Here is a 25319-nt window from a genome sequence, read left to right as displayed (position 1 = left end):
GACAAAAAAAAAAAATCAGCAGACGCAAGAAGCAATGACTATCTAAAAAGGGGAAAATGCCCGCTCAGACAAGCAGGCTGCCGACAGAGATTGTAAAGCAAGCCAAAAAGCATTGAGGATCCGATGGGCTGGGAGTTGAGGCCTTCAGAGTTTGGGGGAGGGGAAGGGAAGGGAAGGATCCAGGGGATTACAGGGCCAAGGTTTTAGACCACACAGTATCACAGAACTGAAGACTGGTGACAGACGAGCCTCTGGCAAGCCCTCGTGAAATGGTTTCCGTGGAAGAGTCACATGGGTTTTGATGAAACATGAAAAGTACAAAAAGCTGCACGCAGAAAACAAAGATGAAAACATCAGAGCAATGGAAGAACTGACTGCAAGGCCAGATTAAATATGGTTTTTAAAAAATGGAAATTTTGAAATAAATCATTTTGAATGACACAATGTAAATATGAAAATTGGAACAATGATGTTGTGCTTTTTTGGGGGGGGGGCAAAACAAAGTAGCTGGAATAGTCTGACTGCCATGCTTTTCTTCAACCTTATGCGCTGTAGACTTGATAAAACAACAGGAATTCTTGTTGGCGGCACCAGCAAAAAAAGAAACAGTTAACAAATGTGCCATATGCCTTATCAGAGCCCATAGTCCTCCACAGGCAATGTGACAAGCCTAGCCTTAACATCTGACATCACAATGCAAACAAAGTATCAAATCTCTGTGGGTCAGAGGCCACACAAGCACACTTTTTGTCCGGTTTGACTTACTTTCTGCCTCGGGTCGAATTAAAAGTCCCTCCATATTTCTTCCGGTTAAGGATGAGAGCAGCAATTTCTGGTACGTAGCGAGCAAACATTGCCTACATGCACGAAACAGAAAAAGAAAATGGCATGCAGAGAGTGTTCTACTGCATCAGAGGCAGCAGAGGCCCATGAGATACTTACTTTCTTCCATTAACCGCACTATAGGTACCACCATATTTCTTGCGGTTTCCTATTAATTCTATGATTTCAGGGACGTAGCTCGCAAACATGGCCTAAGAAGAAGATAGGAGACAGAAGAATAGACTAAAAAGAGAGGCCAAAGAGGGGGGTGGGATGCTGTGCTCTAAGGTTCAGAAGATGTTCTTAAGATCTGAAACTGTAAAAGAATAAGTCAGATCTGTGAAGAAGATCTCAGCTCTGCCAAAACTAGAACTCACAAAGCAAAATGGCTCAGCTTTTTACAAGGAAAGGGTTCTTTTCCTGAAGAATCTAAAGGATTTGGAGTTTTTTGAAACTATGTTGTGAAAATGTTTCATCTACTCGAGAGATGTTTTTCTAACAGTAAAGGCAACAAATAAACTATACAGTCTCTAAAAGAACAAATGAGGCCAAGGGCTCAGAAGAGCTTGCACCAGTTTAGTTTGTGAGTTTTAGGAATTTTTTCAATGAAAATAATCGGACCAAAATCATGTTTTTGAAGAAAAATTAAAAAATGTAATAAAAAAAAAGTCAGAGCTGATCATGTAACAGCCAAACAAGTCCAGGTCTGCTCACAAGATTCAACATTGAAGGGGGGAAAAAATGCAAAAGTAGTCGAGAGAAAATTTCTATCTGCCATGTTTCGTGCAACAAACAGTTTGCTTGTGGTAGGTTGCATCTGAAAGCTGTGGCTGGATGAGTATCTGAGTGATGTATGTGGGGGGGGGGATTCCACCTAGAGCCACCTCACAGTTACTCTGGCTGGTCTATGATGAGCTATTCTCAATTGTAAACTTAAACTTCAAAGTTTTGGGCATCCAACATTCGTATCGGCAAGGGTGCTAAACTGCATGCGAAAGAGGCAGCGAGGTCTTCTCTATCGGCTACGATCGGTGCTGCTGAAAGGTACAAGTGATGGTTTTGAAGGGGGATCGATCGTAAAAGAAAATAATTTTTCTTTACAAGCAACTGGTTGCTTGGAAGGTCATTCTGGTTGTGGCCGCCCTCCCATATCCTTCACTGAACTAGCTCTCGCTCGTTGTTGGCCTTCCTGTCAAAGTGGGTCTAAAATGACATTTACTTTGGACCTCGAGGCAAGACTAACATCCATAATTACGCTTTATCGTCCATCCAGTGATGAGAATTGCTTTAAATATCAGTGCTGCGCCTAGATTCCCTCTCCCCTCTGATGAACCAAATAGTAAAATGTCCCTCCAGGTTATCAGCAGTCTGTCCCGCCATCAGGCATTATAGCCAAGCCTGATTCTGTTCCCAGCTGACATTTTCCCTTTCGTTTGGGATCACTGTAAGCTGACCACAGGTGAAAACTCTGGCTGGTTTCCTCCCTCCCTCTCCTGGAGGAATTAAAACTGACCAAAGCGAAGAGCCATTCTAAGAGCCTTCAGTCAGCACAGATCAACTTCAAGACCTCCTTTGCCTATTACGTTACACTTTTGGCACATTGAGGCATCTGAGCAGGAGAGAGAACATCACAAAAACACTGATACTTTACCAGTTATCACCACTGGCTGCGTGAAAAAGTGTAATTATGAGCATTTGTTTCCCCTCATGGACTTGAACACCCATTTTTAAAACATTTATTATTGGGATGTTGACTTTGCTGGCTACACCAGCATTTATTGCCCATCCCTAATCGCCCTTGAGCAGATGGAACCGCTGCAGTCCATGTGGTGTAGGTACGCTGACAGTGCTGTTAGGGAGCGGGTTCCAGCATTTTGACCCAGTGGCAGTGAAAGAACGGTGATCTAGTTCCAAGCCAGGATGGTAAGTGGCTTGAATGGAAATGGTGGCGGCGTTCACATGCAGCTGCTTCCTTTGTCCTTCTAAATGGTAGGGGTCATGGGTTTGAAAGGGGCGGTCTAAGGAGCCTTGGTGAGCTCCTGCAGTGCACCTTGTAGATGACAAACACAGCTGCCACTGTTCATTGGTGGTGGAGGGACTGAATGTCTGTGGCTGCAGTGCCAATCAAGCGGGCTGCTTTGTCCTGGATGGCATCAAACTTCTTGAGTGTTGTTGGAGCTGCTCTCATCCAGGCAAAGGGAGAGTATTCCATCACACTCCTGCCTTGTGTCTTGTAGGTGGGGACAGGCTTTGGGGTGCTCAGGAGGTGAGTTACTCGCCATAGGATTCCTAGACTCTGACTTGCTTTTGTATTCATGTTCTGAGACCAGTCAGTTCCTGGTCAATGGTAACTCCAGGATGATGGTAATGGGGGATTCAGTGATGGTGGTGCCATTGAATGTCAAGGGATGATTAGATTCTCTCTTCTTGGAGATGGTCATTGCCTGGCACTTGTGTGGTGTGAATGTTACTTGCCACTTGTCAGCCCAAGCCTGGATATTGTCCTGCTCTTGCTGCATTTGGACAGGGACTGCTCCAGTACCTGGGAAGTCGCAAATGATGTTGAACATTGTGCAATAATCAGCAATTATTCCCATTTCTGACCTTATGATAGAAGGAAGGTCATTGATGAAGCACTTGAAGATGGTTTGAACCAGGACACTACCCTGAGGAACTCCTACAGTGATAGCCTGGAGCTGAGATGATTGACTTTCAACAACCATAACCATCTTCCTTTGTGCCAGGTATGACCAACCAGGAGAGAACCCCCACCCTTTGATTACCATTGACTAGGGTCCTAGATGTTACACTCAGTCAAATACTACCTTAGATTTAGGGGAAGGAACTCTCACCCCAACTTATTTTGACAGAGAAGTCAACAATGACCTGGACTGAGTCAATGGGAAAGCCTCTTTGTACACCATGTCTATAATTTCAAACCTGAGACTAAGGCTGTGCTTTACTGGGCAGCAGTGACTGCCCTGCTTCCGAGATACCCAACACCAGACACCCAAAGCAACTGCTCGACTTGGACCTCAAACAAGGCAGAAGACTCCCAGGTGGACAACAGGAATGCCTTAGTGATGTCTTTAAAGCATCCCTGAAGAGAGATCCAATATCCCTGCTGACTCATGGGAGTCCCTGGCCTGTGACCAACCATAAAGGAGAAGGTTAATTTAGGAAAGCATGGAACACACTGAAGAGACTTTTATGGGAACATGAAGCCTTGGAGAGAGTGCACTAACCTCCCAACAACTGATGTATCTACCTTGCCATTCAAGCACCACCTGCCCCTCATGTGGCAGAGCCGGTGCATTATGCATTGGCCCACCCATCTCAGAAGCCATCAAACCGGAGTAGAAGCAAGTCATCCTCGATCCCAAGGGCTGGCTTCAGATGATTTTTTTTTTAAACCTCCATTTGAAGGTGGGCGTAAATGACAAATAAGCACGAATCAACTCACATAAGCAGTGACTGAATTGAATATGTTACAGAAATACTATTAAGCTAGTATGTTAAGACCACCTGCATCGTGAATCATCACCCCACTGAACTTGAATGCCTCAGTCGTGCAGTTAAAAGATAGCAAAGTTAAATGAGCGAGCCTCTGAGTTGGCCTTTAAAGATTTTGGATTCCATAACATGGACAATGACTGTTGTCTACACCAGTGAATTGAGTGCCGACTTTCCTCTCTGCCATATTAAAGGTGGTGTTAAAATTGTGTCCGATAAACAGAATGTCAGTGATTAAAACGTTCACCGGTTTATATCAACCCAAGCAATTTTTGAATTCACATCAATGATGGTTACTAATAAATTTGATTTGTTCTCATCCAGGGGTACAGGCTTTGCAGTGCATCCTATAGCCATGTGTTTGTTAGCAGTTGGAGAGGAACACAGAGGGGTAGGGCTCCTGAAACCGCACTAAATAATCTAAAACATCACTTTATTAAAAGGAACAAATCACACAGAAGGGATTATGGTCACTGGCGTACGTAGAAAATTATTACACAAAACATCAACCTGGAACTATGACATAAAGCAAGACAAATGCTGTTTTCTGCATTATCTACGTCACTGAAACTTTTTCATAGAACTGGTTTTAAAATGAGTAACAGCTAAAATTCCGCTAATTTTTCACCAGCTCATTTTAAAAACACAAAAGATTAGAAACACATTTTGATTGCATATAATCCCGGTTACAAAAAAATTATTTCTATTTGCTTTCCTGAACAATCTCGTTGCTGCTCATTTGAGTTGAAAGGCAACTCTACCTTATTTTAATAACAAGCCAAATGTTTCAGTGTGGAAATCAGCTCAGGATTCAGCCCCAAATTGGTGGCTGTAGACTCTTCACCTGCTGTATGCAGCCCTGAGCCCAGATGGGTTTGGGTAGTGTCAAAGTTTCATGGTGTGGGTACTGGGAAGCTTTGCCCATAAGTCAGGCCAAAAAGGCATTAAAGCCAGCAGCCCCACTTGTGTGGAAAAATGGTGGCATTCCCTGTAGCTTTTTCTCTAAGGTTCAAGCTACGGCATTGTTGAATAGTATGGGCATCGCAATAATTACGGCAACCTCAAAAAGGAGACTGCAAGCCGGTTATCTAGAGTCTGCCTGAGAGATACTGAGGTGGTTAACATGAGGCATAACCAAGGTTCCCAGAGGTAGAGATCTTTGATTACAGGAGATGGGGAGCCGTTTCATTAGTGTTTCATATTAAAATAATTTGCGGCAATAATATATTTTGGGGGTAGTGGGAGTATGCTGTTGTTTACTGTTGTCGAATGTTCAACCAGGATGGGTGTCAAGCGTCAGAGGGGTTACCAAGGTGTTTTTCCCCCAAACGGGCCCTGGGCTTTTTTTTAAATCCCCCTCTCGGGTGACTACATGGCCCTGAGGGAAGAAATGTTCATTCATGATGGTTCCAATAATCATGGTGCTGGGGAGGCGAGAGGGACAAGCTGGTCTTTCCCTGCCAGTCAATCTTCTCTGTTATTTTATTTTGGCAGGAGCACGGCACTGCATTATTCTGGTGCTAAGCTGGAGCAGTGTGTCATCAGTCCATCTTCTTAAGGCTGCACAGTCTGACTGCTGTGTCGATACCTTGAAGCTAAATGGAAGCCGACTGCTCTTGGTGGATCCAGGAATAAGTGGCACTGTGCTCTTTGGGGCTACAGATACATTTCTAGCAGAAATACAAGACCAAAATAATATTAAGAAATAAAATATAAAACAAACAACAGGAATAGTCTGTCTGCCAGTTAGGAAGCCTGCTTCATTGCGGTGCTGGCTGATCTCAACAGTGGGAAGCTTGCATGCTTAAACTTTAATACATCCACTCAGCAAAACTGCATGAGAAAGAATTAATGGCATCCCCTGCTGTTGAATAAAATACAGTCTTTCAACATACTGGACTGCTTCACGGTGCAACTGCACAGAATAGGCGGAGGGGCTTCTTGCTTTGCAGTAAATTATATTTAACAAAAATATTTTTTCTACAAGTATCCAAGAGGGTAGAGTTGCCTTTGAACCAACTTACTAATGAGCCAACATGGTATTTCCCCCTCTACTTCACGATAAACCTGTTAGCTGCGAGACCGCGATAATTAAACCTATTGTTTGGAATTACTGTGATGTTTTACTTCATATTTAGATGTCTTACAATGTTTCAGTGGGGTTATTGTCATATTAACAAAGCCAATAATGCCTGAAGCCTGCCATTTCTCAATTCTGAACAGCAGTTCAATCTCAAATAAATACTACAGCTTATAAAGTAAAGCATTTCTTGATGCAGTATTAAAAGTAAATTGCTATTCATTAAGAATTTTAGAGCACAACAGATTAGGTAATTCTCTAGTTTTGAGACCCTGGTTGCCTTAAATCTTAAAAAAAAAGACTATCACAGAATTCCATTGCAAGAGAAGCACTAAGAAGAAAATGTCTGATAACACATAGTTTAAGCATTAAAAACACCCTGGGGGTGAATAGCTCTGGCTGCCTTTGCAGAGTAAACATATGGCAAGGACAGTGGGGTGCGAACATTAATGGTCCTAATCTTCCTCAGTCACAAAACATAATTCAATGAACCCCCGCTGTTTTGCCTCTATGTTGCCCAGAAACTGTTTGCAAACCTGCCAATAAATAGGTAAAAATAAAGGCCTCTTCTTCGGTCAAAACAGTGGAAAATGTAATCAGCACCAGGAACACTTGTACCAGGAGTGATTCTTATGGGGCTGATCAAGTGACGGCTGGCGCTGGTGGTGCAGCTGCGTATGGGCATGAATCTCCATTAGTGTGATGGAAACCTGGCGCACCTTGGGCAGTCAGGAAGTGCTTGCAAGGGGCTGTGTGCCTGACTTTACCGAGCTAAAGATCCCTTAAATTTCATATGAATAAACCAATTGTCCAATACCGTGCACTCAAGGACTTAACAGCGTTGCTATTAAATTATTAAATGGCAGCTGGGCCTTTCAGCTAGGTTGGGCTGCCTGTTGAATGGACACCCTGCTTAGCAACTGTAGCAAGTAGCTGTAAGCAGATCCAATTTGTTCTTTTTGCTTTTGCTGCAGAGGTTATTCAAGCTTCTTAAAGCTGCACCCACTCTCCCTTTTATGTGTGTTTCCAAGAGAAAAGTGGCCAAACTTAAAGAGATCTAAACATTCAAATGAAAGGTCTCCAGCTTAAATCTGTTGCCTTCTTAACGGATTCTGCCTAACCTGCCAACATTTCAGATCTGAGCAGTTCTGCTTTCACCAAAATGTGTCCCCCTGGACATCCCTGTTCATCTGCAGGATATGGAGATAGGGAAGAAAAATAAAGGGCAGTTGCCTTTACATTTTATATGCAGAAGACGAGCCTTTTATTATACCTCCGGCTGCATGAGAAGATGAAGAATCTTGTCACTTGTGAGGCAGTGACAGAACTGAGCCATCTCCTTCAGCCAAGCATTGAAGCCACTTTGAGGACAGGGTCAGTTCACAAAAGCTGTTAAACCACCTTCAATGTTTACATCCCTGAGCTTTCCAATCAACGGCTGCAGCTACTTGTCTCCTGACCAGCAGTGTATAAATGCATTCTGCAGTTAGTAGGCACACTCATTGTTGAAATGAAATGAAATGAAAGGAAAATGAAATGAAATGAAAATTGCTTATTGTCACAAGTAGGCTTCAAATGAAGTTACTGTGAAAAGCCCCTCGTCGCCACAATCCGGCGCCTGTTCGGGGAGGCTGTTACGGGAATCAAACTGTGCTGCTGGCCTGCCTGGGTCTGCTTTCAAAGCCAGCGATTTAGCCCTGTGCTAAACAGCCCCTGTTTGAGCAAGCCACAGATTTCAGTAATTTCTCCATGGAACCCAGCCAAAGTAAAAAAGCACTTTTACTTTCTGTCTCAATTCCCCAAAGTGCCGGATATTATTGGTGGCACATGCTTGCCCTTTGCCTCTAATGTCATTCCATTTTGAATAGAAAGGAGCTCTACTCCATGCCCCTATAGCTGGTTTGTTACTATGGGAATTGGGGGAAATGCACCTCGTAATTTCCATGACTCCTTAATTTCACAACAATCCACATTACCACCAGGGCCCACAATAATAAATGAATAACTGCAGGGAGGCCCCCATCTAACCATTGCAGTAATGACCATGATCCCATTGAGCCATCCTTGGACATGGCTTGATAAGACATGACTCGCGTATGTATCAAGATTGTGGGCGGCACGGTGGCGCAGTGGTTAGCACTGCTGACACACATCGCCGAGGACCTGGGTCACTGTCCGTGTGGAGTTTACACACTCTTCCTGTGCCTGTGTGGGTCTCACCCCCACAACTCAAAGATGTGCAGGGTAGGTAGATTGGCCACGCTAAATTGCCCCTTAATTGGAAATATTTCTTTTTAAAGTTTCAAGATTGTAGTGGAGCAGATTGTCAGGATGTTGAAATGGATTGGGGAAGGTGAGGTGGGAGTAGGAAATCTTTTACTAAAGTCTGATTTCTGCATTCTTGCTGCCCCTTAAAAACTCTCTTCTACAGGACCAATTAATGAAGAAATGAGCAGCAGGCAGTGGCAGAACGGTGCCCGAACTGGGATCGAGTAGATGTTTGCAGAAAGAAACACTCAGCAAGAGTTTTAATGCTCAAAAAGCTACTTTTCCAGTTAAGTTCCTGTGCCATCCGCTACACAACAGTCCTCAGTATATTCAGCAAATCCTGCCAGAAATCAGGCTTCCCACCTTTATCCTGAACCTTGCATCAAGATCTGTGACACCACTGTATTTCTCCATGATTACTTTTCATTTATCCCATCTCAAATGAGCTCTCACAATACATTAGAACACTAGTTTAGAAAAACTTAATTCATCATGACAGCATAAGATGCAGGAGTTTTGCATATTAACTCCACACAGCTTCATACAAATGGTGAGCAAATCTTTGCCTCGGGGTGGGAAACAGGAATTGGGAAAATTTCCGGGTTTTGCAGCTGCCGTAAGTGGGCAAAGAGTCACTCTGAAAGGGATGGAGAGAGGGAGGGAGGAGGGAGTGGGTGAGGGAGGGAGCTGGGGAGGGAGGGAGCTGGGGAGGGAGGGAGCTGGGGAGGGAGGGAGCTGGGGAGGGAGGGAGCTGGGGAGGGAGGGAGCTGGGGAGGGAGGGAGTGGGAAGGGAGGGAGGGAGCGAGGGAGGAGGGGAACGGGGGAGGAAGGGAGGGAACGGGGGAGGAAGGGAGGGAGCGGCGAGAGAGGGAGGGAGGAAGGGAGGAAGAGAGTGGGAAGGGAGGAAGAGAGCGGGAAGGGAGGAAGAGAGCGGGGAGGGAGGGACGAAGAGAGCGGGGAAGGAGGGACGGAGCGGGGAGGGAGGGACGGAGAGGGGAGGGACGGAGCGGGGAGGGAGGGACGGAACGGGGAGGGAGGGAGGGACGGAACGGGGAGGGAGGGAGGGACGGAACGGGGAGGGAGGGAGGAGGGACGGAACGGGGAGGGAGGGAGGAGGGACGGAACGGGGAGGGAGGGAGGGGGGGAGGGAGGGACGGAACGGGGAGGGACGGAACGGGGAGGGAGGGGGGGGGAGGGAGGGACGGAACGGGGAGGGAGGGACGGAGCGGGGAGGGAGGGACGGAGCGGGGAGGGAGGGACGGAGCGGGGAGGGAGGGACGGAGCGGGGAGGGAGGGGGGGAGGGAGGGACGGAGCGGGGAGGGAGGGACGGAGCGGAGAGGGAGGGACGGAGCGGGGAGGGATGGAGGGAAGAGAGGGAGGGAGGGAGGTCCTCTGCACGGCAGCTGTTCACTGGAATCACAGCCTGCCACTGGATACTTGCCTCCAGGTAGTTAAACAGTCCCATGGGCTATCGTAGATCAATCGGAAAATCTTGGTCCTCCTCATTTAGCTGCCCTTCACCAGCCTCTTAACCAGCCTAACCCTGCAGTCCCTGAACCTTGTCTTCCCCAAATGGCTGGGTCCAGAATGTTGGGAAACTGCCACAAAACCAGCTGGCACTGGAAAATTCTGCCCTATATCCGAATTTAGGACTATGTGAAAGGTGACCATTGGTTGGCAAAAATCTCCACAGGTTTCTACAGTTGAGCCAGGCAGACCTATCACTGCACAGGGATGTGTTACAGACATTTTCAAAGACGACCCCAAACCTAGAAAACCGCTTGGCGCACTCAAATAGCTGCAGGAAATGTGACAGTGAGCTATTAATCTGCATTCCTGACTTCCAGCTTTCTCCCTGGTCAGCTCTTGCACCTCCTCTATTACCACTTCCACATGTTTCTCCACATTTGTGCCTGATTTATGTATGAAATGCCCCTTTCGCAACTGACTAAATGAACACCTTAGAGTGGGTGGATTTGTGCTTCTTTTTTGTGCAGCCACAGAAAAGAGATATGTTGGAATTGAATTGCGTGTCACCCAAGTGGCCACTTCATGTCAATCCTTGAACGTTTACCACAGATACCTTAGCAAATAGTTTGATATAACGGCAAGGTTAGTAGGACACAGGGAAAAGCACGGCTGTGGCATCAATCCTAGAATCTCTGCCAACACGTGGGCAGCCAGTGCATTTGGAATGTTGGTGTGCATTCCCAGAATGTGTTTCATTCTGCCTCTCTGATACTCCACCAACCTTCTAGTGAAGCGCTGCTACAGCACAATGTTGGACAAGTTTAGAAAATTCAGCAAAGTGTAAAGACATTTACTCTCAAACTTCTTCCTCACCTGGGTCCCAGGAACTGGCTGGAGTTGATCCAGCATTGGCTCTTTCACCAAACGACATCTGGATTGGTCTGGCACTGCTTTTCCCTTTGATGGAAATCTCTGTATTCTAAAATTAGTCAGCCTACCCTCCAAAGCTGCATTCTTATTTATTGACTTGCTGCAGCCATTTCTTCTTCTAGCGAGCCAGCAGTCCTGGGAGGACAGTCTTTAAGAGCTGCTGCCACTAGATGACCTGCCCTTTGACCTAACTGGACTCCCAACCCATCACGTTCTGTGAACTGGGAACACGGAGATGGTGGAAATCTGCCAACCTCACATTCTGATGCGAGGTCAGCCAAGAACGCAGTAGACACGTGCAGCCGCTGGTGTGTAGAGATCCTCACCACCATCACGCTACTGGGACCCCCTATGTCGGTTCCACAGCGTAATGATGCTGCCAATAGGAAATGCGCACTGCCAGATGCTAGGAGAGACTCTCAATGGTGAATCCAAAAAAAAACAACTAGTGTCTAAAATATGCTCTGTGAATGACATACTGGTGATCTTACAAGCACTTTCTGGATCAATATTCAATGCGTTGAGTAAGTTCTGCTTTCTGGATTTTCTACATTTGCAGTTGCAGGGCTGAATTCTATTTTTCCTATCTACACAATGGAAATTGGCTATAATACTGCCGCATCCTGTGCTTTCTATTCGATTCATTCAGAATAAAATCGTCAACATCCTATTCCAAAAGGTATAATCCAAGGAATTCAGATTGAGGAAACCAAAATTTGCAACAGGCAAAAGCCGTTGCTTCTGTTTAAAGTTTCACACAGCTGAGCTGTCCAAATATAAATATTAACAAATGTTATATGAATTTGACTCAATCCAATTCCAAAAGAGCATCGGCTTAAAGCAGAACCCACCCAAATCTCAGGATAAATTGGCAACTTAATCCAAAATCCTAGTATTCCAGGCATTTTTCTTTTACTCATCGCATTGTCTTCAAAGGTCTGTGATTCATCACTCAAATTTTGTTGATCCGCTACCCAGTTTAAAATTTGAGAATTAGGATGCGCTTCCTTTTACAATCCTTTCCTCCAACAGGCATTCCATTTCTCTTTGCGCGAAACTGCTTCCGCAATCAATCTATCTGATCTGCTAACCTATGTGATCTTGGTGATGTTCTGAGGAAACCATATTCGACTCACAATGCTCACTCTGTTTCTCTCTCCACAGATGCTGCCAGATCTGCTGAGTATTTTCAAAGCTGTTTTTTAAATTTCAGATTTGCAGCATTATGTTTTTCCTCCTCCTGTAATCTACGATGAAATCATCAAATTTCACTATCAACCCTCTGCCAACTCTAGCCAAAATCATTTTGTTAAATGGAAAAAAAAATCATGTGTGCATTCCATTGTCCGGATCATTTCAATCGGTTTTGTGTTTTCTCCCACTGCCTCTCTATGTGGCTACATTTCCTTTAATGTGTAATGGGAGTTCACTGCAAACCAGGAGATGAAAACATATTAAAGGATGGCATAATTGCCCTGACAAGTCTCTTAAGTGGTACCTTGTCAAATGCCTTCTGAAAACTCAACAAGCCAACTGTGTTTTTCTATCTACACATCCTGTGGTTTCCCTCTTCACAAGCATTTGAAGGAAAGCTGCATTTTTCAAATGTATTCAGCCTATGTTCTCAATTAGAGGAGCGGAGAAATGCAATATGGTAAAATAAGATAATTTCACTGGGGCTTTGCAGCTAAAGTGTTACAAATTAAAAGGGGAACATTGTAATGGAGGTGGTAGCTTGAATGCAACGTGCTGTCCTTTTTAACAAATACTTTCTTAACGTACTGGGACAATTCTCAGCTTCCCCCATCCAAACTGTTCCCGTGGATTATCGCGAATGTCCGCTCTACTGCAAAAGGTGGGAAAGAGATGATCATCTGCTCTCAAATAGATAACAATGTCCAACCACTCCTACATTTGGAGATACCTCTGGACAATTACTGAGATGAGGCACATGGTCCCACATCAACCTGAACGATTGACACAATCAGCATCAGCTTAGGTTTTCAGGCGAATGTTGATGTTTCTTTTTGATGAGCAGTGTGGCCAAACCTTTCTAAACTGTGCTCCACAGCGCCTTTGAAGTTCCTCTATAATATGCTCGTTACTGCATCATAACATTTCCAAAATTTAAAAAAAAGTAAATAATAAGAATTTCATTTGCTTGTGAACATCCACTGTTTTTTTTATAGGCAGGAGAAACAGCTTTGCTGAATATTAAATGCTGGCTTGACGCAGAACATTAAAAGGACATCTCATCAAATATTTTATGGCTTACCGCACAATGGGCAAGTGTGTGAAAAGCAACACATGATGTTTATTTGCACGACTGAGACCGAGGAGTTGGAACAGTCTGTGCAGCGGATCGCCAGGCTTCTCAATAAGCAATGATGGGACTGGCCTGTAATTCAATGACCCTTCTATCAGGCCCAGGCACCTGTCAACACGGCTGTTGATTTGTAAACTGTAGGGGTGACCTTACAGGAGCTGCAGCACCTAACACACCTTCCTTAACTGTAATTTAAGTAATTGTCCAGAGGTATCTCCAAATGTAGGAGTGGTTGGACATTGTTATCTATTTGAGAGCAGATGATCATCTCTTTCCCACCTTTTGCAGTAGAGCGGACATTAGCGATAATCCACGGGAACAGTTTGGATGGGGGAAGCTGAGAATTGTCCCAGTACGTTAAGAAAGTGATACGCCCAATGTGAGTTTTTGGATATTTCCTTTTGTGATTCTGGCCAAAGGTGTTGACGCACAATTGGGCAAAAAAAAAAGCTTCTTAATCAAATGAGAGTGACGGGGATTTATAATTAGGCCAAATAATTTTAACATGTAGGTGGGTAATGCAGCATTTTTCAGCATTTTCACAAAGAGGAGGTGGAACTAAAACTGAAATTTGGAATGCACTTGGCCTTTATTTTACCATTTGAAGCAGGTTTTTGAGATCCCAGGCTGCAGCGATCATTCACAATAAATAGAGATTGTATTTTACCAAACCCCCGAGGATGAAGAAGACCATAAAAAGCCGTCCAAGGGTTGTCCTTGCATAAACATCTCCATAACCAACTGTGGACATTGTGACCATAAGTAAGTAGACACATTCCCAATACGTCAGTGGTTGGGAATTTTGGAAGTTTTCCCAAGGATCCCCCGAGTTCTCCACCTACGAGCAGCAAAAGTAAAAGACAATAGTTAAAAATCTTGAGTTTGGAAGGAGCTTCACAGATCTGAGAAATAAGTGAGCAGCGATACAGCTAGAGCACCATCTAGTGTCAACACCAGCACATTTACACTGTACTCAATGGTTAGCAGTGTGATTTACCCAATTCGAAACTGCGCAAATACAACAAATAACTTTTCTTTTGTTTATTCCTATTCACGGAATACCCGGAGCTCCAGAACCACATTTTATAAAACTCTGTTCGCATTGAACTTTCAAGCTTGGGTTTAAGATTTGCTGCAGACACAAGTGGTACAGGGGACCAGGGGAAACAGAAGGGCTGATAAACCTGAAAGAATTCTTTGTTTTTACATAGAATTACAGAGGCTACAACATAGAAACAGGCCACTCAGTTCAATCAGGTGCCACTTGAGCCTCCTCCCACCTTTCTTCATCTCAACCCATCATCATAACCCCCTGTGCCCTTCTCCCTCATATGTTAATTTAACTTCCCCTTAAATGCATCAATGTGCTGCATTTCAAGCACACCCTGTGACAGTGGTTCCCAAACTTTTACATGTCATGGCACACCTCTAAAAAAATAAGACCCATGCCTCCTATTTTCTCTGTCTTCGTCCCTTACTGGGAACTTTGTTTTTGTACCTTCCTATATCTCTATCACTTCTCCCAGGGTGTTTGTACCCTTTTTTAGTGTTCACTTTTGTGCAGGCACATGGGACCTTTGTCTGGAGCTCTTAATCCTGTTGGTCATGCGCATGGGCCTGACCAACATTTAAAATATCAAACCCATGCACGTGTGGCGCTTTCCCAGCTGGTGCATGTGCGGAGCTGCCAAACAGCTGAAGATCTTTGCGGCACACTTGGGAGGGTCTGCACACTGGTTGGGAACCGCTGCCCTAAGATAGCGAGTTCCACATTCTCACCACTCTTGGGTAACAAAGTTTCTTTTAAATTTCATATTTGATTTCTTGGTAACTATCTTATATTAATGGCCTCTACTTAAGCTCTTCCGCACAAATGGGGTTTCTGAAGTCGCTGGCTCTATTCTGAGAGGTCCTTCCACAACCTGCTTGGTATATCTCCCAGTCAGTCATTTTACATGTGCAAGTCTAAATAGCGGATGCTGACCTTCGGCATTTGACCTTAGGAGACTTCACAGTTGAGCCAATTTTGTTTTTTCTCCTCTTTCTCTCTCTCTCACACACACACACATACACACATTTACACACACACACATTTACACACATAGAGCAGGTTAGTCTCCCACCATCCTCCCAATCAGTTTGAGATCAGTTTTCAGATTTCTGAAATGTTAATCGCTCCACCCAATGGGGCTGTAGCAACGTCTGCAATTGAACAACAATCTCTACCATTCAACAACCTGCCGACAGATTATAAATTGACAACTGCATGAAGTACTGTGGGTTGATACAAGTATATGTCATCAATGTTTGAGAACAGGGAGAGTTAAAATAACAAATACCAACAGGAGGAAAATCAGACGAGGGCAAGGAAGAAACAAAGAAGAACACACAACCATTTTCACTATCATTCGCAATCGGACAGTAAAGCTTTGTAGCAAACTCTTAATTTACACTCTCCAATGGTACTATTTCTGATGAGAGATGTTCCGATGCCGGGTAGAATTTCCTTTATTAAATTGGCCGTGGTAATGATGATATTCCCTGCAATGGATGTGTTTATGGTGCTAGATTTGACATGGAATGGTGTGGTTTGCTTAAAATGGAAATAAGGTTGTTTAAGAATGCAGTATCCCTTTCAATGAATGATTGTGTGTATTAAGGTATAGACTGTAAAAAAGACATTGATGGAACCAACTTTTTGCAATATTTAAGAAACTAAACTGTGGATATAACAATTCCAGGTGAGAGTATAACAAATGGCACTTGTGGGTGGGGGGGGGGGAGAGAGGAGAGAGGAGAGAGATGGAGAAAGTCAATGAATGAGGCATTGTGAGATCCTGGTATATAGATCTATTATCTGTACCTGGCTTACAGGTGCAACAAGCGAGGGAAAATAGCTCATGGCATGTTGGACAAAAGCAAAGGAAGAATGCTACATTATACATAGCAGTGAGCAGTTTTAGGAAGGATTTGTTTTCCTTGGGAGACAGCCCAGCAATAAATCACCCAGATGCTGCTCAGGATGTAGGATAGAGTTATTCTGAGACACTGGGTAAATTTGGTCTATATTCCCTCGAGTCCAGGATGTTGAGGCTGTGATTTGATTGAGTTGCTTAAAGCAATGAAGAGAATAGATTAAAAGAAAAATGTACCCCTCAATAAAACAAATCCAGGACAAGAGGACAGAATCTGGACCAGTTAAGATGAAACCCAGGAAAAGCTCAACACAAGGAGCTTTTAGATTTGGGCCACAATCTTAGTGAGCCACTAATACAAAATCAATTGAGGGGTTTCGAAGGGCGAAAGATGTGTGCATAAGGATACAAGGATATTGGGGAAAATTAGATTAAAATGATCAAGCTGCTATGAGTTGCAAAAAGAGTGGAGCAGACTTGCTAGGCTGCCTAGACTCTTGCTGTTCCTGTGTTCCTTTTGATACTTGATTTATTAATAGTTAGCAATGGATTGTAAACATATGGTGATAACATCATGGCCATTAGTGTTACAATATAAACGTCATGGTGCATCAGCTATACCCACACCAACACTTGCAAAATTAGTGCTCCCAATATTCTATAAATTTACCATGGTCCCACAAATTGAACAAAAGAGCATCTACAGAGCCCTACAATGCAGCTAACGATCATCACCAATAACAATTCATCAGTGGAGATTTGAGAAATAATTGTGTAGCTAATTAACATTGTTTGGCCGTAGCTCTGGACTAGCTATTTTGTTCAAGCTATGTTAATGTTAAACACTGAGAAAAGTATCAGGCGTCCCAAGCACCAACCTGACCAAAGCTTTGCAGGTTGAGTGTTATTTACTTGGTTATGTACTAGGCTTCAGATGAACACAATCTTACACAATATAAAAATTAAAGTATAAGAGCTATGTAGATATTAGCTGTATTAATGGTTATTGAAAATTCATTGCTTGGAGAAGCTGTCGATCCAAATGACGCTTGACAGTGAACTATGTCAAGTACTTACCAAATGTATGAAGCCAGCTCCCGTTAGCCATGTGCTTATAAATATAGACAGTAGGTTCACCAACTTGATGGAATTGCTGTCCAAAAGAGAAAATAAATACTGAGTGGTACTGTTTGTGAAAACATTTCAAATCTCAAAAGATACTGATATCAAAATGCACATGCATTTCCACAGTGACTGGTCACATAGGTAGTCACTGGAAAGTCTGAAAGGTATAATTTCAGGGGAAAAGTTCGGAATTATTGGAAATTTAAAAATCTAAAAATATAGGAAATGTAAAGCAGGTCAGTCGACCATATCGCTTCCTCTAACATTTCAGAATGTATGTTAAAACAAACTAAATTAATGTCATTTTAAGTTCTAGCTCTCTTGTTAATAATAGTTAACACATCTGTACTTACGCTGTTTTGCTCAGTCTTCAGAAACTTTCCTGTTTGCCCATACCAGTCTTTCCATCCAAGTGGGATGAAAAGAAAACAGACACCCAAAACCCCAGAGGAGTGTGAAAGACCTCATCTCCTGATGACTTTCACACATGCATTGGGAACTCCTCAAAGGTTTCTGAGATGCCGTATCAAAACATAATTACCTGTGCTACATAGCAATGACCACCACAGAGGTGGTAATCAAATTTCTCTGGAATATACAGCCAGCAGGGTTTTTAAGGACTGTTGAGCAAGCCAGAACTGTCACAAGGAGAGATTAGAATGATGTACTGTAAAGCTTTAAGGAACCGGTTTCTCTTCTCTCTCGTACGTATTTCTTCTGGATTTGCTCAGTTGGCTGGATGGCTTTGTGATGCAGAGACATGCTATGCCAACAGCATGGGTTCAATTCCCATATCAGCTGAGGTTATACATGACCTTGGCCCTTGCCTGAGGTGTGGTGACCATCAGTAAACTTACCACTGTCATATTTTTAATAATGACTTATCTAAAATATATATATTACTCTTGAATCACCAGGATGATAAAATGACCAATAGTAATCTTGTTGAAAGATGAACTATTTAATGAGTAACAAAATAATAAACTGTGTGAGTCCTTTTACTCAATACTAAACTAACAATAAAAGAATTAAGTACAATAGATAACTATACACTATTACAACAATCTAGTTATAACTTCTCACTCTAGCTATACTATGTCTTGCTTGTTCACTGTTCTAGTATCATTTGTCATCTGACTTAGAAAAGGTGAGAAATCAGTTCTTATAGTATCTGACTGTGAGCCATCTAGTGTTCAAATGACTGTACTACATTTACATACATTGATCATGTATATTGATATCTGAATATCACTACACCCACCAGTCGCCTTTCTCTGAAAAGGGGAGGGAAGCCTATTGCCCTCGGGGACTATGGCGACTATCATTTTCCTTTTAATTTCACTGGTGTTTGTGGGCCCAGGGAATTTATGTGATGAATGAATGATGGCTGCGATTTGCCTATTTTTTTAATTTGCAAAGTAGGGGCAATAAACCTATCCTGTTCTTTGTTTAAATTCAGAAAACTTATCTGATTAATTCTTCATAATTTTAAAGTGTATGGAGTAGTGCACCTCCTGTATTGGCAAAGCATATCCTTGTTAAATTCACAAAAATAAACTCCGTTACGGTCAGACTTGGAGTGGTATAAGCCTCTCTTCACATGTCCATTACACAGAGATGTATCATAAAGGTCAAGACTAAGTTGTCGAAATCGCTCTCCCAGCTGCCCTCCAAATGGGTAATAGTGCATCATGGAGATGAGAGATAGAAAATGACACAGAATGAAAGTCTCTACAGATACCACCCAGTCATTAATGGGAAAAAAAGAAGAAAAAACTGGCACCGAATATAAGGACAGATAGCAAACGTTTTTATAATTATATAAAACTAAAAAGAGTGGCTAAAGTAAACATTGGTCCGCTAGAGGATGAGAGTGGTCATTTAGTTATGGGATATGATGAAATGGCGGAGGCATTGAACAAATATTTTGTATCGGTCTTCACAGTGGAGGACACTAAAAACATGCCAGCAATTGACCGAGAGAAGAAGGTAGGTGAGGACCTGGAAACCATTACTCTCACGAAAGAGCAAGTGTTGGACAAACTAATGGAGCTCAGGATAGATAAGTCTCCTGGCCCTGATGGAATGCATCCCAGGGTACTGAAAGAGATGGCTGGAGTAATAGCAGATGCACTGGCGGTAATTTTCCAAAATTCGCTGAACACTGGGGCAGTCCCAGAGGATTGGAAAACAGCAAATGTGACGCCACTGTTTAAAAAGGGAAGTAGACAAAAGATGGGGAATTATAGGCCGGTTAGCTTAACCTCTGTCGTGGGGAAGATGCTTGAGTCTATTATCAAGAAAGAGATAGGAGGGCACCTCGATAGAAATTGTCCCATTGAACGGACGTGGATTCATGAAGGGCAGGTCATGCTTAACGAATCTCTTGGAATTCTATGAAGACATTTCGAGCAAGGTAGACAAAGGGGACCCAGTGTATGTGGTGTACCTAGATTTCCAAAAGGCCTTTAACAAGAGGCTGCTGCATAGATAAGGATGCATGGTGTTAAGAGTAGAGTACTAGCATGGATAGAGGATTGGTTGTCTAACAGGAAACAAAGAGTGGGAATAAATTAGTGCTATTCTGGCTGGCAATCAGTGACGAGTGATATGCCTCAGGGATCGTTGTTGGGACCACAATTATTTACAATTTATATAGACGATTTGGAGTTGGGAACTACATGTAAGGTATCCAAGTTTGCAGATGACACGAAGGTGTGTGGCAGAGCAAAGTGTACTGAGGACTGCAAAACCTTACAGAGGAACATTGACACATTGAGTGAGTGGGCAAAGGTCTGGCAGATGGAGTATAATGCCAATAAGTGTGAAGTCATGCATTTTGGTACGAGTAACAATAGAACGGATTATTACTTAAATGGTAAAAAGCTGCAGCATGCTGCTATGCAGAGGGACCTGGGTGTATTTGTGCATGAGTCACAGAAGGTTGGTCTGCAGGTGCAACAAGTAATTAGGAAGGCAAATGGAATTTTGTCCTTCATTGCGAAGGGGATTGAGTTTAAAAGTAGAGAGGTAATGTTGCAGTTGTACAAGGTGCTGGTGAGGCCACACCTGGAGTACTGTGTACAGTTTTGGTCTCCTCACTTGAGAAAGGATGTGCTGGCACTAGAGGGGGTGCAGAGGAGGTTCACTAGGCTGATTCCGGAGTTGAGGGGGTTATCGTATGACGAGAGGCGTAGATTGGGATTGTATTCACTGGAATTCAGAAGGTTGAGGGAGGATCTAATAGAAACATATAAAATTTTGAAGGGAATGGATAAGATAGAAGTAGAAAGGATGTTTCCACTGGTAGGTGAAAGTAGGACAAGAGGGCATAGCCTCAAGATTAGGAGGAGCAGATTTAGGACTGAATCAAGGAGGAACTTCTTCACTCAGAGGGTGGTTAAAGTATGGAATTCCCTACCGAAAGGAGTAGTAGACGCTACTTCATTGAATATATTTAAAGATAGGGTAGATGTTTTTTTGAAAAATAAAGGAATTACAGAATATGGCGAGAATGCGGGTAAGTGGTTCTGAGACCACAAAAAGATCAGCCATGGGCAGCACGGTGGCGCAGTGGGTTAGCCCTGCTGCCTCACGGCGCCGAGGTCCCAGGTTCAATACCGGCTCTGGGTCACTGTCCGTGTGGAGTTTGCACATTCTCCCCGTGTTTGCGTGGGTTTCGCCCCCACAACCCAAAAGATGTGCAGGGTAGGTGGATTGGCCATGCTAAATTGCCCCTTAATTGGAAAAAATGAATTGGGTACTCTAAATTAAAAAAAAAAAGATCAGCCATGATCTTATAGAATGACGGAGCAGGCTCGAAGGGCCGGACGGTCTACTTCTGCTCCTAGTTCTTATGTTGCCTTCATGAATCAAACATTTAATTTTGTTTTGAAAAGCAGCCAGGATAAATTTTCACAATTCTGCGAACAGTTAAATATTAGTAACATGCTGGCACTTTTCAATGTCATTTATAGAATTAGTAGCATATGTTTGTAAGGAAATGAAAAATAGATTCCAAAGTATTCTGTGATTCATCATATTCCCCTTCTCATCTGACGGACTGAATATATAACATCACACGTACATAAACACCCACACACACACACACACACACACAAATACATAATACCCATGTTGGTTCAGGACACCTTTTCCTGTACTGCATACAGTACACAATGTAGAAGCACACATGGATACACATAGTGTGTATATAATATATATGTATGTATGTATTTACATTTAGCATATTGACATGTTAATAGCCTGCTCATTGACATTAGAATTCTTGCGTGTGTTCTCTCCTTTCTGAAAATGTTACTTCCTGTTGACCTGTTTATGGTTTTGTAGACAGGAAGTTCAAGAAGATAAAAAGCCAAGTAAACAAGCAAAGGGGTCGACCTAGGTGTAGTTGGATGATAGACGTCATAGAGTGGTTGCAGATAGGTCACAGTGGATATGAGAGGTTAGAGCGAGACAGACCAATGTGGCAGATCATGACAGCAGATCTGCAGGGTAATTCATCTACCGTGGGCGGCACGGTAGCACAGTGGGTAGCATTGTTGCTTCACAGCTCCAGGGTCCCGGGTTCGATTTCCGGCTTGGGTCACCGTCTGTGTGGAGTCTGCACATTCTCCCCGTGTCTGCGTGGGTTTCCTCCGGGTGCTCCGGTTTCCTCCCACAAGTCCCGAAAGACATGCTCTTCAGTGAATTGGACATTGAATTCTCCCTCTGTGTACCTGAACAGGTGCCAGAATGTGGCGACTAGGGGATTTGCACACTAACGTCATTGCAGTGTTAATGTAAGCCTATTTGTGACAATATAGATTATTATTAGTATCTGCTGGCACCTCCTGTCTACAAAACCAAAAACAGGTCAACAGGAAGTAAAGAAAGAAGAGAACACACACAAGGATTCTAATGTATTATGGGTCAAGACAAAATTTATAGCTTGTGACGGGGGGAGTGAATTATGTTCTGATCCAATTACCCTACCCTATAACCGTACTCTATTTGATGGCTAAAATAGGTTTAATCTCTCCATGTGCTCCACCAGACATGAACTCAAACAGATGTTATCTGTCTCAGCAGCAGCTATCAGGTTATAATTAACTTAGGCTAGCGCTAGGAAATTACCAGAGAAATATTATTTATCGCCAATATGTGTCCAGAATTTCTTTCAAAGGACAATTCACAAAGTCAGCGGAAAGGGGATTCCCACAACTGCTAATAGTGCATTTAGAAGGGCTGATGGTGCCATCATTTTGAAGTCCATTTAAGGGGTGAGTATTGAGTTATCAATAAAGATCACCTTCACCATTTAAATCCCTTTTAGGATTACAAAAGCTTTTAACCGTTCAAATTATCAACATTTATAATCAGAAACATTGCCATTCAACAACCAATGAAAGAAAATATATGTAGATGTTGTGCAATCACAAACCAATTGTACTGTGAAAGTTAGAAAGGATAAATGCTCATTACCCATGTAGTACGACTGCTTTATGCAGTACGCAGTAAGACCGCAGTATTTATTAAGTATAAACAAACCATTGTCAATACATTATGATTCTTAATATTAAATGCACTACAGGATTCTTAGGTCAAACTTTTTCAGGTTAAATAATAATCAAACAAGCTTAGAAAGAAAATTTTGATTTCATCGCACACTGAGTGTACGATGATTCTTCGTAGCAAGTCTTGTTGCCGAGCAAGTATGTTGAAATGGATTACATTTTCAATCATAGCAACTCAACATGGCCCCAGGATTAATCAGAGGCAAGCTCCTCAACATCTGCGCACAGCTGGGAAAAACAAGGTCTCAAACTGGCTCGGAAAATCCTCCATCCTGCACTGCACCAAAATATTATTTGGTTAGGAGAAAAATTGAACATTTTGAAACCCTCTGCAGTACGCTGCAGTTTTCCTTGTCATCTGTAATGTTAACTCTTACCCCAACCCATTCTGTGGTATAGCAACATTGACGTGCATGCCAGTTACAGGCACCAATTCCTTCCAACATAGTCCGCTGACCCCCTTGAATGGATAAAGGGGTTATTTTCTTGGTATGACAGTGCTTCCATTAAGATATTTCCATTACATATGGAGAACCTCAAAATATTCTGTGCAAGGCTTGCAAAAGTTAAAGCACATTGCACCAATCCTATTCAGGAAACAGAAGGCATCCAATTATAAGCAACGCTTGTAACGTTACACCACATGCCGTTAACACAACCACCGCCAGGCTGAGGACTATTCACGTTGGTGACATTTTAAGGTTATTGGGAGTAAATATGGTAATCTATCATGAGGACTCAGTGACTGAAATGCAATCTTCCTTAGTTTAAACAATGTGTATGACATGAACGTAATGCTATCATCCAATAATTTATTCCCTCATACCAAGTCATCATATTGGTATACTAAAAACCTACTCATCGACGTCAGAGAAAGTAGCTGAGTAAGCAAGCAATTTTCTGAAATGGAGGGTGGGTTTTCCATTCCCACCATCAGCGGAGCTCACCTCCAAGGGCCAGAATATCCCAGCAGGAAGGTTTTGCAGTCCTTTGCATTTATCTTGATACAAGCCAGGGAACACACTCACCATTCCACCAAGTTGCAGCAATTCTCTTTCTCCCTCCCATATTCCCCCCTCACTCTCCCTCCCACATCCCGTGTCTCCCCTTTCACTCATTTTGGAGGTTGAAGGGAGGAGGGAGAGTGGAGACTGGAGGCAGTGGTGAGAATAGAATCAAGACTTGAGGGAGAGAGGGGGGAGTTTGGACACTGGAGGGAGAGAGGGGAAGATCTGGAGGGAGAGAGTTTATTGGCTGCAGGGAGGCAGGGGGAAAGAGTTTGGAGGCTGGAGGGAAAGAGAAGAGTGCGGAAGCTGGAGGGCAAGAGGGGGAAGAGTTTGGAGATTGGAGGGAGAGAGGAGGGCAGTTTGGAGACTGGAGGGAAATGGAAGAGCGTGGAAGCTGGAGGACGAGAGGGGGAAGAGTTTGGAGACTGGACGACGCGGGGGAGAGTTTTGAGGCAGGAGGGCAGAAGGGGAGAGTTTGGAGTGTGAAGGTTGGAATGGGAGAGTTTAGAAGCTGGAGCAAGAGTGGGGGAAAGCTTGGAGGCTGGAGGGAGCGATGGGGAGGATTTGGAGACTGGAGAAAGGAGAATAAAGTTTGGATATGGGGAGAAATGGGGAGAGAGTCGAGGTTGGAATGAGCGAGAGGTGAGAGTTTAGAGGTTGGGGACAGGAGGGAGAGAGGGGTAGGTTAGAGGCTGAAGGGAGAGGGGGGGCGGAGTTAGGGGCTGGAGGAAGAGAGGTGGGAGAGGTAGGGGACAGGAGGGAGTGAATTAGAGGCTGGAGAGGGGGTGCATAAGGGGCTGGAGGAAGAGAGATGGGAGAGCTTAGGGACAGGAGGGAGGGAAGGGGAAGAGAGAGGGGATAGTTTAGGCTCTGACACTGGAGACAGAGTGTGGGGTGGATAAAGTTTTGTTTCACCCATGAAACTTGAGGAGGAATGGAGTTTGGACTTTGAGACGGGGTGGGGGGGGGGGGGGGGGGGTTACGTGGGTGGGTTACAGTATAAAACCTGATACTGTAATGACTTGAGAACTGATGGGAATCACATGGTGCTTTCAGGCATGTACTGCATAGTGGCACATTTTGTTTTGACTAAATAAAAAGCTGAAGAATTTCAGATATTATTGAAATGATAAATTTTCTTGTATTTTTCAATGCAACTTGTGGTGTGCGTTTGATAGCTTTGATGGCCCTATCAAATTGATGTCAAATTAATTTCAAATTAAAACTATTGTGTCAAATTGCAATTGAGTGCATTGAGCACACTTGATGAGCACACAAAAATGATA

At 43.5% G+C, this 25319-nt stretch overlaps 1 protein-coding gene across 26 annotated transcripts in view; it reads right to left on the bottom strand.

The window, feature by feature from the left end:
• Window positions 1–25319, bottom strand: part of kcnma1a (potassium large conductance calcium-activated channel, subfamily M, alpha member 1a) — an 838366-nt gene that overhangs the window by 265266 nt on the left and 547781 nt on the right. For 17 of the 26 annotated variants that reach the window (XM_038783287.1, XM_038783293.1, XM_038783292.1 and 14 more), the window contains 3 exons: window positions 17403–17478; window positions 14078–14248; window positions 766–857 (listed from right to left, as the gene is read on the bottom strand). In XM_038783287.1, the coding sequence (XP_038639215.1) occupies window positions 766–857; window positions 14078–14248; window positions 17403–17478 (339 nt within the window). Of the gene's footprint in view, window positions 1–765; window positions 858–942; window positions 1035–14077; window positions 14249–17402; window positions 17479–25319 lie in introns of all 26 variants that reach the window. The other 9 variants (XM_038783288.1, XM_038783290.1, XM_038783294.1 and 6 more) reach the window with 1 other exon arrangement.

This window comes from Scyliorhinus canicula, chromosome 22 (genome assembly GCF_902713615.1).
Source record: "Scyliorhinus canicula chromosome 22, sScyCan1.1, whole genome shotgun sequence".
Lineage (NCBI taxonomy): Eukaryota > Metazoa > Chordata > Chondrichthyes > Carcharhiniformes > Scyliorhinidae > Scyliorhinus > Scyliorhinus canicula.
The sequence above is the reverse complement of the archived record's forward strand: the minus strand, read 5'-3'. Positions and strand labels throughout refer to the sequence as shown.